General features: G+C 40.4%; 1 protein-coding gene across 3 annotated transcripts in view; it reads right to left on the bottom strand.

The window, feature by feature from the left end:
* LOC117490650 (disks large homolog 4) overlaps window positions 1-14,709 on the bottom strand; it is a 64,163-nt gene continuing 49,454 nt past the window's right edge. For 2 of the 3 annotated variants that reach the window (XM_034140418.1, XM_034140416.1), the window contains exons 7-22: window positions 11,856-12,025; window positions 11,570-11,706; window positions 10,081-10,225; window positions 9,468-9,603; window positions 9,156-9,312; window positions 8,960-9,062; window positions 8,669-8,783; window positions 6,315-6,506; window positions 6,151-6,193; window positions 6,031-6,061; window positions 5,470-5,517; window positions 5,268-5,369; window positions 4,930-5,102; window positions 4,306-4,418; window positions 4,115-4,206; window positions 1-3,208 (exon numbers count right to left, since the gene is read on the bottom strand). In XM_034140418.1, coding sequence (XP_033996309.1) covers window positions 3,102-3,208; window positions 4,115-4,206; window positions 4,306-4,418; window positions 4,930-5,102; window positions 5,268-5,369; window positions 5,470-5,517; window positions 6,031-6,061; window positions 6,151-6,193; window positions 6,315-6,506; window positions 8,669-8,783; window positions 8,960-9,062; window positions 9,156-9,312; window positions 9,468-9,603; window positions 10,081-10,225; window positions 11,570-11,706; window positions 11,856-12,025 — 1,864 coding nt within the window. In that variant the 3' untranslated portion in view covers window positions 1-3,101. The remainder of the gene's footprint in view (window positions 3,209-4,114; window positions 4,207-4,305; window positions 4,419-4,929; window positions 5,103-5,267; window positions 5,370-5,469; window positions 5,518-6,030; window positions 6,062-6,150; window positions 6,194-6,314; window positions 6,507-8,668; window positions 8,784-8,959; window positions 9,063-9,155; window positions 9,313-9,467; window positions 9,604-10,080; window positions 10,226-11,569; window positions 11,707-11,855; window positions 12,026-14,709) is intronic. The other variant, XM_034140417.1, reaches the window with a different exon arrangement.

A 14,709-nucleotide genomic window follows, 5' to 3' on the forward strand; every position in this document is an offset into this window, starting at 1 on the left:
ATTCATTTTATTATTTTATAGCTAATTTACAACAAGCGCTTCACTGAACTGGAACATTTTATTTTGCTTGATATTGTCATCGTTAAATATATTTTTCTGCATCAGTTGACTTTGTTGTAACTTTGTATTCAGTCTTTTCTGTAAAAATTCATATATTTTTATAAGGAATATCACACTATGATACGGATGGCTGAGAGAGATATTAAGAAATACATTGAACCCTCAAATAAAGAAATTGAAAACATATTATTCCATTCATAGATGTGTTGTCATGTGTTTCTGTGATTCTCTCAATGTCTAAATGTTGATGCATGTGCGGAAATATGTGTGTGTGTGTGCAGATGTTTTTTCTGTGTTTGAGCTGTTTAACTGGGCTGTGGCTCTGATGGATCCCGTACTCATGTCAATTCAGCAGTGTGCACGGCTAAATATAAAGCCACACAGCACTCCAACATCTCCAATATATTTACAGCATCTCTGCCCGAGACCCAAAAGCACTCTCAATGTGGAAAGAAAATACAAAAAAATACAGACTTGAGATGGAACCTGTGACAGTCTTAAATAAATAATAAATCATAAAACTTCATACTTGTCATTCACAGGCTTCAGCCCTGAGCTGAGAGAAGCAAGTGAAATAAACAAACAATAAATATGAATGGTCACTTCCATCAACACTTCCACCTTCACTCTTATAATTCAGAACAAATTATAAGTAAATACAAACACATGCTCATAAAACCCTTGAGTCCACTATCGTTTTTTCTCGCTGATACCTGTAGCATATAATGCCGTCAGTGCAAACTTTATAAATACTTTTTTTAAATCTTAGACACGTAAAACCATCTTCATTGCATAACATCATAGCAGTATTGCACTACATCGTCATGTGCATGTCTCACTCTCGCTCGGGCGCACACACATACGCACACCACCCATTAATGTATTATACATTATAACCACCTGTGGATGTTATAAAGGATAGATATTCTCATATAGTATCATTTATAGTTTATACACGACACACGCTTTCTTGTCACCCGCACAGACACACAAGCTGCAAACACACAGATGCACGCGCACACAGTCAGACACACACAGCTGCATTCTACATGTGTTGCCATTGGTTTTCAACGTACACAAGAGTGTGTCAAATGTGTCAGTTCAAGCTCTGGTGTGAGGTCTACTTTACGTTGAACGGTTCAGTTATATCTGCTTTTTGCTGCGTTTTACAACAATAAAATGGGAGTGTGAGTAAATTCAACAACCAAACTGCAATATTACCCAAAGGAATCAATGGAATATTGTTTGGAGATGTTGATTTTTACAGACTTAGTCCCGTTAGAAATTGCCATAAAAAAGATATATATATATTTATATTCATATTTATACTTGTATTTATATATATAGGCCATTTATTTGTTAAACATGACTTATCTTTAATCTGTGTGGACACAAGAGGGAGAAAGAAGCAGAGAAAAAGTGGAAGAGAGAGAATAAAAGAAGACCTATTCCTCCCACACAGAGGAGCTTTCCACACATGAATGTGCACACACAGCGACCCACGCGCACATGCAGACACACACACACACGCCATGGCTTTTTACTGCGGCCACTGGAAACAGTGTGTACGTCTGCGGCTGAGGGGTTCTTTTGGAAGAGTGGTGGGTGAGTCGGCTGTGGTGCGATGGAGCTCTGCTGTTTGTGCCTAGAGAGATAACATTCATCCTGGATTCTGACTAGCAGGTCAGAGCAGCCAGTCGCCCTGTAGAGGAGTGTGCTAGGCTACAGCTGAGGTTACATCTCTACACGTGTGTTTGTGTTGGTGCATGGGTGTGTTTGCGTGAGTGTGTGTGCGTAAGAGAGCAGAGGCTAAACTGCATGTCGGAGCATCTACGGCCTCCCTAACTCATCACCGTGTCTCTCTTCTCTTCTTCCTTCATGAGACATGCTAAAAAACTCCTCCACAATAAGGAGGTGGAGAAAGAGAACACACCCTACTTTTCGCTTTCATCATTTTTTTTCTTATTTTTTTGTGTCAGATTTTTTTTACCATTGTTTTTGTGTCCATTGTCTTTGAGGATGCATGCACAAATTCAGCATATGAGTTTTTAATCATTATAATAATTTGAACTGCCTTTAAATAATGCCTCGCAATATTCAACATGGGTGATTGAGCAAGTGTCAGGCTCGGTCACTGAGGTGTTATTCGGAGTTCACGCTCAGAGCCAAGAGGAGATTCACGAGAAAAAGGGACTCTTTGTCGAGAAAAAGACACGTTGTCTAGAGGGACTCAGCAGGATGTTCTCAGTGTTCCCCGTTCCCTGTCCCGAAACAAGGCGGAGCCGACAGGAGGAGGAGCAGAGAAAGCCAGGAGATGATACAAAAAGTTTATTTTTTGAGCACCTCCATCTCAGACATAGGCGCGTGATGGTGTTTATGGGGGCAGAGACTTAAGAGGGGTGGGGAGGGTGAGGTTGTGTTAATACTACCTCGGGGTCCGCCCTGCTGGGTCCCCCTCTGCTCTCTGTCAAGCCCTGTTCAGACCTAATGTCCAGATAAATTCAGACAGCAGTTCACACCTGGCATCAGAATGCATCTGAAATCTCTCAAGGAAATCGCTTGTGATTATATTTTGCTTCCTTTTTGCATTTAAACTGCAACTGCGTACACACAGAGTTGTTTGGCAGCACGTAATCAACAGGACATTTGCTTGCCCAGTTTTCAGCTGCAGTCACAGCTGCATTTAAAGCTGTCCAAGATGCATTTTGATGCCGAGTGTTAACAGAGCCTCAATACTCAGTTCTGCCTCATAAAAGTGGAATACTGATTAAGTATTTTCAGTCTAATTACACATCGCTGTGCTCACATCTGTCTCAGAGTCTCTTTTTTGGTCGCTCTTTGCCTCGCTGTGTCACTTCCTGTGTTTGTCTCAGTCTCTGTGTTGGTCTTGGTATGCATTTGTCTCTCTGTGTCATTCTCAGTGACGCCTAAAGCACTGACTTTGCTGGAGGACAGACAGGCAGGCGAGGCTGGCCGTGAGGGTGGAGGGTGGTGTCGTCGGTGGTTGTGATAAAAGGGGTGGATTTTGGAGGGGTGCAGCATCACAGCCTCTCCCGGGTGGGGATCCAGATGTAAGGCCCCGATTGCTCCTCGATCACTGTCTTTACTTTGTGATAAACCTCTTCAAAGCTGTCCCCCTCCACGACAGCTGCAGGAGGATATGTGAGGAAAAACAATGAAGAGAAGAAAATTGTGAGAAAAGACAGAAGAGAGAGCATGGAAATAAAATCACAAGGGAGTAAACAGAGAGATAGACAAAGGATGTGTTTCAGAATGCATCACAATGAGAGGAATAATCAAGTATGTATGTGTGAAATTGTAAATATCAAGTTAAATCCAAATGTTAAACAACATTTACATCATGTACTGTATGTTTGTCTACAAAATCTCCCACATATTTATTCAGTCTCACACGTATTGTTTCCTTAGCTGATAAAATGTCACATCCGACAGCTGTTCGTGATTCGTTATAAATTGCAGACAGCACCAGATTTGTGAGGAAACCCATCATTCATATTCTGTCGACTGCTGTGATTTGCCCTAAATGTGTCCCTTACATGTTAAAATGCCCCCCCCCCCCCAGAAGCAGAGTGTTTCTCATTTAACTCTTTGAGCTCTGCCGGGAAGAACATGAAAAAGTAAAGTTCATCTTTGCGGAGGAGGCTTGTTTTATCATTTGCATTTGTTGGCATTTAACAATTAAAAAAAAGGAGAAAAAGCATAGTGAAAAGCAAACATTATAACCCTCTGATGTGTGAACATGAGCGCCGGAAATCAACCGAAAATATGGACAATCTGTTGTTTCAAAAATCTTGTTATCATAAGATGTATGTTTTTTTACCACCACTTCACATTAAATAGCTTAACACACAGCGGAGTGCAAACACATGAGTGTATTAACTCACGTTTACCATCTGGTGCTGCCATAATCCAAACCGAAATCCACAAACAGTGTACATGTGCTCATTTGGCTATTTAGAAATCCCATGCTCAGTGAGTACACATCATTTCTGTGTGTTGATATCATATAGACAGACAAACGCTCCGCTCTTACCCGAGAAACACTCTATGAAGTCTTGCTCTAGTTTGAGGGCTCGGTCCATTCCTTTCCTGGCCTGTTCCTCAGTCAGGCGAGTGTTGATCTCTCTGTTCACATCACACACACAAATGTTCAATATTAGAAATACCTTCATGATGTGCAGATTATTTAAATGTAAATGTGTAAAGAGCTTTCGAAGTACGTACAGGACATTCTCCAGTGACTTGGGTCGGACAAAGATGGCGATGGGATGAAGCTGAGCGGCTTGTAGTCTGCGCACAGCGTTCGCCGATACATCCAGAATGCAGTGCTTCCCCTGCTGCACGCGCACATGTGCAGAGAAATAAATAGGTTAACATTTGATTTAAAGGCAGAAAGATTCATACCAGGTAGAGTGAGCTCAGAAATATTACATCATGTCACATTTTTGTAGAATTACAAAAGGAACTTAAGTTAAAAAAGAATATCTGTTGTATGAAAACACAAAGTACTGGCAGGCTTTTTGTACATTTTGAACAAGCAGAATTCCTAATGTCATAGGGGTGGATCAAAACCAGTTGGCTTTGTCATTATTGTATGTTTGGCTGAGCCAGGTTTAAATAACAAAATAAAATACAGTCAATACAAACGAGAATGACGACTTTTAAACTGCCAGTTAATTGGACAACAAACCAGGAGAGAATGTGTCTCTTTGGTTCAACTTTTCTCCAATGGTATCAGAACATTTTCATCACACAATAAAAAACATATTTAAATGACAACAAGTAGGATGATTGCTTAAAAGAAAAGGTATTTATTCTCATTTCCTGGTGCACCGTGTTGCTGCGTACCTGCTCAGCCACCTCGCGGACGCTCTGCACGCTGGTGCCGTACAGGTGACTGTTGTACTGGCCCGCCTCGATGAACCGATGGCTCTGGATGTCCTTCTCCATCTGTTCCCGTGACGACACAAAGTGATAGTCCCGCCCATCCACCTCATACTCCCTCTTGGGCCGTGTGGTGTCTGTCATGGGTGAAACAAAACAATACACTTTGAATCTTAAAATGTAAGCAATTACTTCTCATTATGCAGACATCACCCTGAAATGGCTGCAGGTGGCAGCAGTGACATGAAAATAAAAAAACTGTGAGCCTGTCGGTCTCCATGACTGACAGGTTAATTACTCACGTGGAACACAAGATCCAAACTTATCAGGGAATTCAGACAATAGGTCATCGTTTATCCTGTCTTTCACAGGGCCCAGGATGATGATGGGTCTCGCATAATGAACTTAGCATAAAGAGAAAGAGAGTAGAAACATTCAGAAAAGGGATATACGGACAAAGTGTAATATAAAAGCTTTAAATAATAGAAATCTTTAGGACCTTACCTTCCACTTGGGTGACAGTCTCATAACTTTGTGAGGTTTTATCTCTCCCTGGTGAAAAAACATAGAAGCATTTCTTTAAACCAAAAGAAATTGCCTTTTGCATGCGTGTGTGTCCGTATTTGTGTGTACTGAATGTGTTTTCAAATGTTGAAGCCAATACATCAGAGTTTCTTTGCGAGCCAAATGTCAGTAATTGCACTAATCCATATAGCAATTTCAATAAAATCAGATGGATTGTTCAACCCTAAAAGAGTTTCCTCCTCCACTGCAGTTATTAACACATTTTCAGGAAACAATGCAATACATGCACCTTTAATAGAGCTATTACTCTGGTTATTGATATTACAGGGTGTTTATTATGCGTATTTTCATAAGTACCATTCACATTCAATATATATATTAAATAAAACCAGGAAAATATTGTTTCTCTGTGTCAGCAAATCATGTTCTTGTGTTGCTGCCCATTTCTTCGTGTTAACTGTAGTCTGCTAGAGTCCGTAACATGTGTAAAGTGTAGCTTGCAGTGTCAATACAGAAACATTTATGCTAAATACTAATTACCTAGAGTGCCCAGGCTGTCTCGACCATGGTCCTGCAACAGAAACCAAAGCAGAGATTTACGCACTAAAAGGCAGATTGAGAGTCACAACTCATTCAAACAGCTCTGGTGAACACACTTACCCTCTCTTTGGTGTTACCACGAGACCAGTCTTTTCTTTCCACCCTGTGAAGGAGAGGAGGAAGAATAAAAACAGTGAATTTTTGAGACAGAACAATAAAGTTAGAAAATTAGGTGTTTTTAGAAAATAAGAAGAAGAAATGTAAGAGGTCCCACACTCACTCACAGGAAAAAGTCTGACCTGTGCTTGCTAGGGATGAAGCCGACCTCCTCAGCCTCGTTCTGGGGGCTGACCTTACGGGCCTGCCACCACTCCTCGTCTCCACAGTCCAACACATGCAGCACATCCCCAAACCTGAAGCCCAGAGCCTGACTGAGGAAGCCACAATCTGCAGTCTTGTCATAGTCAAAAAGAGCCCTGAGGGATGGAATAATTTACATCAGACATTTTATTTAAAAATATATTTGCAAGTCTATTAAACCACTATTCCTTGTATGTGTTAACCTACTTAACAATAAACGTGTTTCTTATTTTGATTCTGATTGAACACGAACCATTATTAACAGTATTCCTATATTTTAGCTTGAGTCGCTTTATTTGTACATCTCCTTTATCACCATTTTTAAGCTTTTCATAGAGATGAAAAGAATATTTTTCTTTGATTAACAGACTATTTAAAAAAGGCTAATCCTGCTACATTATTATTATATTGTAATATTATTTCCGGTCACTAGTGGCAGCACTAGGCGCTGTAATTTGTGCAGGGCTGCAGTCACCGAGAGTTATGCGCCATCATTGAGAGATGTTTTGATGTGTTTGTGCCGGTTTGTGCATGTTTTCCATTGCCACAAGTCGTGATTTTGTTATTTTACATACCCCTGACACTGCCATGAATTCTGCTGAAATGTTGCAGAGAAGTCCCCCCACCCTCCAGTGGTTTAATTCCAACCCTTCATCTGATAAACAACGTATTGTCTAGCAAGAAATAGTTGTAATGGGAGTTTCTGTCATACAGCCGTCGCTGACCATGAGGTTTGACAGAACACGTACAGTTTAACGGCTAGAGTAACTGTTAACCAGTTTGAAACACGCTCGCGCACAAACAGCTCCTGGACATTGGCCAACGCCAACGGCATGTTCCCTCACCTGAAGCCGAGCTAACGGCTCTGTTCGACGGCAAAATATTTAAGCTAGCCTCGCTGGGAGACCATCGTTTTTGAGGAAAACTGGATTTCAAATCACATTTCTTCCACAAATTCTGAACAATGGGGAGAACCTATGGGAGCTGTCCGTACCAATGGATATTACAAACGACATTATGTGTAACGAGACATCCGATACCCAGAGGAGACTGCTGCGGTTATCGACACACCTGGACCTGAAGAGGACTTAATCACCAGATTCCAGAGGGAAAAGAGTAAGAAGTTCATCTAAAGGTAAGACCCAAATGCTGTTTTTACTCGGAATTTTGCTTATTGTGACAGGGTTTTCTATTTGAACTGGTTGCAGAGATTGTGATGATGATTATAAACATATTTTTATTTGGGTAATGTCTTCATGACGCTTTTTCGTTGGTTAGTCATGATAACATGTGTCGCTGGTTGGTTGGTTTGATTGGTTGGTAGTTTATCTCACTGTATTTACCATAAACTGTGTAGAATTGGTTATTTGTTGGTATGAAGTGTAGTTAACAAAGCAATGCAATGGAATTCTACTAGTATTTGCAGTAAATCTACTAGTATGGGCAGTAAATCCACATTGAGTCATAATGTGACATGGCGTCCTATCTTTTGTTGGACTGTAACTTTAGTGCTTATATATACTTACAATATCATGTATTTATGTTTATTTCTTCTTACAATTTGTGTCATTTTAATTGCACACATAATCATGTGTTAGCCAGGCCTGTGCTGGGGTTTTCCCTAACTTGAGTTGTTATAAAAATAACTATACAGCCTGCGATTGATATAGTAAATGTTCTATTAATTGTCCCTATGGACATTTCAGAAAAATCCCTAAAATAAAGGTTGTTAGCCATTAGCCAGCATAAGATAAGACATACATCTTGACCTTATTAAAACAAGTCAAATGTGTAAGATTGACCATATTAGCTTTTAAGAGGGAATGAACGGCTCATCTCATCATATTGCTTTTTGATATTTCTTGTTATAGTGCCTTGTATTGTCATTTTATTTATCTGTTCTGGATCACACTCGCAACTTTGGAGACTAACTGATTGTAGAATTGCCTGCTGTGTCTACGATAAATCATATCTTTCTAAACTCACAATTTCAGCTCTATTAAGGCTTTGTAGTAACTTCATACATTTGAATAACATTATTTAGCACCATATCAGTGCTTTTGAGGATGACTTGCTTTTCTCAAGCAAAATATATGACAAAATCATGGTTTGGTAATTACAAGGCAATCCCATAATGTCACATATAACGTAATCTTGACCAGGAGAACTAAAACTGGGTATCAACGCATATCAGTTAGGTTTGTTTTGCCTAAATATTCGTAATATAATGTTAGCTACAGTGCACATAGTTGCATAATTGTGTGTGTCTGTGAGAGACCTGATGTAGAAGCCTCTCTTTGGGTTGCTCCTTAGCGTTGTGGTCCCAGAGCCCATACTGCTGTTCATCAGCTGTTCCCTCAGGTCATGGATCTTAGCCTCAAAACGACTGTACTCTGAAACAGAGAAATACAAACATATCAACTTTTTGACATGCACTTGTTTTTAAGTGATAGGGAGGCCCCAATCTAACGTTTTTTTCATTACGAAATATCTCTCCATCTTTAAGATATGCCAGTATTTAATTTTAGAAACGATAAATCTTTGTTATGAATGAGTGTTGTGGCTTTACCGTCGGGTCTGTACTGAGCGATGATGGTCACCGTCTGGCCGGCGTTCTTCAGGGCAGCAGCCGCCTGTTCGTGTGTGGCCATACGCAGGTCGACGCCGTTCACCTGACACACACACAGCATGACTTTTAAAAACTTTGTGCAACTGTAGGTTAATGTTAGTGTTTGACAACTTCATAAAGATTAAAGTGTCCTTACACTGAGGATCTGATCGCCCTTGTGCAGCTCTCCGCTGAGGTCAGCTGGCCCCCCCGCCAGGATGAAGGAGATAAAGATTCCCTCTCCGTCCTCCCCTCCGACGATGTTGAATCCCAGACCAGTGGAGCCTCGGTGGATCAAAACTCTGCGAGGCTCCCTGACAGAGGAAGGAGAGAGGAAAGTAGACATGTTAAAAAAACTAGCACTAAACAAACTCAATATAATCAGTTATTCTAACATAACACTGCTAACCCTACTACTGCACATAATAAAACCGTTTGTAGCACATTAGGCTGAAGGATCATTGCTCACCTCGGGATGTCATCATCTCCCATCATGCCATGCAGAACAGGAGAAAACCGACTAGGCGAGGTGGGAGTGAGGGCTTGTGGGTAATCTGATCCAAGATAGCCGGGGTGGCTGAGTTCAGTGTCCATATGGGAATATGCTGAAAGAAAATACATACAAAGATGTATAAGAAATGGCTTTCCCACTGCGTAAATGCACTTCAATGTGATACTTTGGTAATGTTTCGTTTGAAAATAAAATGCTGTTATCAGCCATGAAACCTACTGCAAAAAGAGTGTTACCATGCTCAGATTCTTTTATTACGAGTGCTGTCAAAAGGCGAGTTCAAGTGAAGGACATTTCTTGTGTTTCTGTGAGGAGAAAAACCCTGAACTGTACACCTCAGCTTTGAACACCCACAGTCATCTTCACTGTATATTACAAGTTATTATCTCTATCCTTCTTTTGATTGCTGTTTCAAGTCTGAAGAAAAGGCCATCATTGTCGTAGGTGTACATTCTTGGAAATACATCAAGTCAATAGATAAAATATATTTGGTGTTTTCTGGTGTGATTTGTCGCTACTGCCATACTTTACAACACACAGACTGTAGACTTTCAAACAGAGAGGGGCTTACTGCTGGTGAGGTCTGGTGGGTTGTAGGAGTTGGCCAGGAACAGGTTGTTGGGCTTGGCCACCCTGAGGTACACCACCTCGGCTGTGTTCTTCAGAGCCCCCACCGCATCTTCATGCATCACATCCTCCAGACACACGTTGTTCACCTAATCGTTCACGACAAGCAAAGAAACACAATCAGGATCACAGCTGCAAACTGCGAGGCTCAGTATGTAAGAGCGATCAGAGATGACACCTGATCCCCGTCCCACTGACATATTTATATCTAGAGTCACTCTGCAGCTAATAAGAGTGACATTTATGGTCAGAAAACACCAACATATCACATTTAGATACACATTAAGAAGTGAAATGTCAATCTAATTGTCTTATTTATTTTCTAAATAGCACCACTTAAGTGACTAATGTGAAATTTGATCACTAAATGCACTTATTTTTCAGTAATGATACTCATCCCATTCCTGTTAAATCAATACTCTATGACTCACTGTGTGGAGGTGACTGGGTTCATTATATTATGTGTAAGGCAACATCAGGCTTTTCTTTATTAAGCTTGTGTAACCTTTGTAAAGGAAAATGTGAGCTATAAATACAAAGGAATACATGTTTATTTATTAAAATAATGGTATCCAAGGCCAGATTGGCAGTCAATTGGACAATCCAGCTTTTTGAGTCAGTACAGGAGACATACTTTATGTAAATATCAGTATCTGTGCATCTCTCTCTCTTTTTTAAATACTTTAACAATAAGACTGATTTGTAACAGCAGGGACATCGATTTAAATCACACACAAGGTAAAATGAAATGCTACATGTATTGAAAGTGCTCACCCTTACTGTAATCGTTGCACTATAAATAGCTAGATATGAGTCAGATTAAATAGGTGAAGATGAGCAAAGCTACAAATAAAGCTAGGGGTCACTTCTGGATTAGCTGCCCTTATAGGTAATATGCAAATGTCCATCTCTAAGCTAGGTGTGTTAATATTACAAAATAGAGCATTATTACATTTAACGTAATGTAGCCATTGGCTTTAAATGTATCTTTGAACAGATTCATGATGAGCAGTAGCATGTAGCCGTGTCCCAGGGCATTTAGAGGTAAAGCATGTGCTCAGACACCATTTAGCAGAAACCCAGCACCATTTTGATGTTGCTGGTGTTCTCCATCGGCTGCTGCGCTCCAGTCTCTCTGTTCTCCAGCAGAGGGCAGCAGTGCTGCGTGAGACTCTTTGTGGCAGCACTCCAGTTAAACATTTATCCCATCCTACACAGTCATTAACATATTAATGAAAGTAATTCCCGGCCATGAAAATTACGGCTGACATTTATCTTGGCTCTTGATTCATCCATGCTGCTTGTATACACACAAATGTGAGTGTGTGTCTGTGTGCTTAAGAGGTGAGAGTGTGAGGCTATCAGTGACCTGTACTGTATATGTGTGGGCTTGTATATCTCTCCATGCTAGTTATTCCATAAGAAGGACCAACCGCTAAGATCTTGTCCCCGATCTGCAGGCGACAGTCTTTATGAGCCGCTCCGCCTTCAATGATCTTGGTGACATAGATACTGTTATCTCCTGGTATGTGCTGGTTTCCCACCCCTCCAGCAATGCTGAAACCTAATCCTGAGAAAGGGAGTGATGAGAGAGGCAGAGAGTTAGCAAAGGAGGTGTGGGTTAACACAGAGCAGATTTGCTAAATCCAGAGGGCAAAGCTTAGCCGGGTATTAAGTGTCCTTAAACCCGCACAACAGCGTCAGTCTACTTCAACACACCTTTAGGCCCTTTGATGAGTTTGATTTCAGTGACTTTCTCTGCTGCTGGTTTTCTGCGGAGAACGTAGAGGCGCACGATAGCACCTGCCTCCTTAAGGGCCTCCACAGCTTGGCTGTGTGTCACCTCCCTCACGTCAACATCATTCACAAATAGGATGCAGTCATTCACACTGAGCCACAGGGAAAGGGAGATAGAGAGAGAAAAGAGAAACAATTGGAGGGAGAAAGAAAATGCATAATTAGTTTTTGTTTTGGAAGGAAATTGGTGTAATCCTCCACCAGTCGAGGTCAGGATCCGTCAATCCCCAACCATAGCTGTGCTGGGGATCCAGTTTCACAACAGACATCTGGCCTTTTGTTCCCCAACTGTCAGTATCCAATAGGGATGCAGCATGACATCAGCAGTCATCGGTATGCACAAATAAATCATTTAAAATCCTCCATGGACAAAATGTATGTACAGTTCTGTCTTCACATGCTTCATAAAAACAAATATGGTCTGTTAAAAATGCCACCTTGTTGAATTAGATAAAATATCTCAGCGTGTGTCCACATTAGCCATTTGGCCAAAATGAGTTGTGACAAAAATCCAAAATGGTTTATCCCTTATATCAAATATTAATAAGGACAAAACCCTAATGCTATCGATCTGTTAGTTGATCTAGCCCAAAGGTTAGCTGCAGGATATTTCTCTTTGCTTTAGCTGTTCCTGAAAGTAATGAAGAGTGGAAATGTGAAGTGACAGCAGCCTGAGAGACGATTTTGATGAAATAGCTATTTTCATACACTGTTCCTCCAAGGGCCTAAAACTCTACTTATCACAATTCCATTCATGTGTTTAAAATTGATTTTTACGGCCATGAACATTTTAGGGTGTAAGATTTTGTAAGACTGAAATAATTCTTGAGGGCTGCAAGACAAATGAAGCTTAGCCAAAGTTCAATCAGGAACACTGTCTTCATGCTCGCTTTATTTATTTACATCCTCATCTCTCTTTCTTTGTTTTCCCGCTCCTTACTCAATAAGTTGAGTCTCTTTAGTCCATCCAATCAGATGTTGCCACAATCACCTTGAGCCAATCATTAATGTGGCTGTCAAACTTCTAAAACGTTCCTTTTAGATCATGGGGAATATTTCTGTACAGCTAATGGCAGGACCACCCCTTTTTAAATAATGACACTAAGATGGCTCCTAATTGCCTCAGACTCCTCACATATTTCCTCAACTTTTCCTATGAGCACACTTTGTCCACATTTTCTTAATTTCACTATTATTATCCATCTGATTGAATTGAGACGCATCACTAAAGCGAACTCCAATGGCTGCTGACATCTCATGCAAATGCTTTTACACTGAGAGTCAGAGCTGCATATTGTTAAGACAATGTTAAATACTTTCTGGCATGTAGCGGAGATATTTGTATCATACAGCAACATATTTATTTTATATTGGCAATTTCAGAGCAACTGCCCCACAGAGCATCATTTAGTGTTCTCTGTAATTCTGTGCTCATAGATTTACATACAGCCTTTATTAAAGCTATAAAGAACAACCTATGTTCACAGTGTATTAACAGTCCCAAAGAGGCACTATTCAATCTCACATCTAATATTTATACTGATTCAAGAGCTACTGAGTCACTCAATATGAAAGACAAATACATGTTTCAGCGTTTGAATCATCAAATAGAGACTTCAACTGAATGCAACATGAGTTATACACCCACAAATTGCAGGTTTTATAAGAATTCCATTTTTGAGATATCAGGAATATAATGCTAAATGTTTTTTCCTCAAGATATGAGATATGTTGCTCAGAGCAGGCCAATACAACGCATTGCATTCAGGCAAATATAACGTTCTCTGCAGGCCGGCTCTGCTCTCTGAACAAGTCATTCCAGATGGATGTTTATAGGTCAGCTGTAAAATGCAGGGAAGATCCTCTGTACATGGCTCATTTACTGCAGTTGCTGTTTATTGATATCTTCTAACCTTTCCATATCACTGGCTTAAAATGGGATCTATTTTTCACAAATGTCATTTTTGCATCTAAATGTACAACATGTCCTTTTGAGTCTCCTAAAAAACCGAAAAGCAACAGTACTATGACTAGATACTTTACTACTTTACAGTTATTTTTAGACCAAATAACAACAGTATATGTGAAGCAAATTGCTAAATGACCAGTAGTAGTAGTAGTAGTAGTAGTAGTAGTAGTAGTAGTAGTAGTAGTAGTAGTAGTAGTAGTAGTAGTAGTAGTAGTAGTAGTAGTAGTAGTAGTAGTAGTAGTAGTAGTAGTAGTAGTAGTAGTAGTAGTAGTAGTAGTAGTAGTAGTAGTAGTAGTAGTATACAGCAGAGGCATTCAGATCTTGAGTTAAACAGGCAGGCCTTCTATGATGTAACGTTGATGCTGAGCATGCTGGACAGACAATAGGCTGCATTTCTGTGGTACAATACTCTAGACTTTAAGTGAAGAGGTGAGGAACATATGGGATGCTTCTTTAAGTGTGTTTGCTCGTAGAAAAGGGACTGCATGTCAGAATCAGTGAATTCAAAAGAACACGTGCAGGGTAAACAGGTCAGCAGTGCACATTTCTTTTATCTGGAGTCTGCCTAATGGGCCCATTGGCATTTTCTGATTGTTGGATTCTATATCAGTGGATTTAGTGGGATCCTGAAGTGTGTGTGTGTGTGTGTGTGTGTGTGTGTGTGTGTGTGTGTGTGTGTGTGTGTGTGTGTGTGTGTGTGTGTGTGTGTGTGTGTGTGTGTGTGTGTGTGTGTGTGTGTGTGTGTGTGTGTGTGTGTGTGTGTGTGTGTGTGTGTGTGTGTGTGTGTGTGTGTGTGTGTGTGTGTGT

Source organism: Trematomus bernacchii, unplaced genomic scaffold (genome assembly GCF_902827165.1).
Source record: "Trematomus bernacchii unplaced genomic scaffold, fTreBer1.1, whole genome shotgun sequence".
Taxonomy (NCBI): Eukaryota; Metazoa; Chordata; class Actinopteri; order Perciformes; family Nototheniidae; genus Trematomus; species Trematomus bernacchii.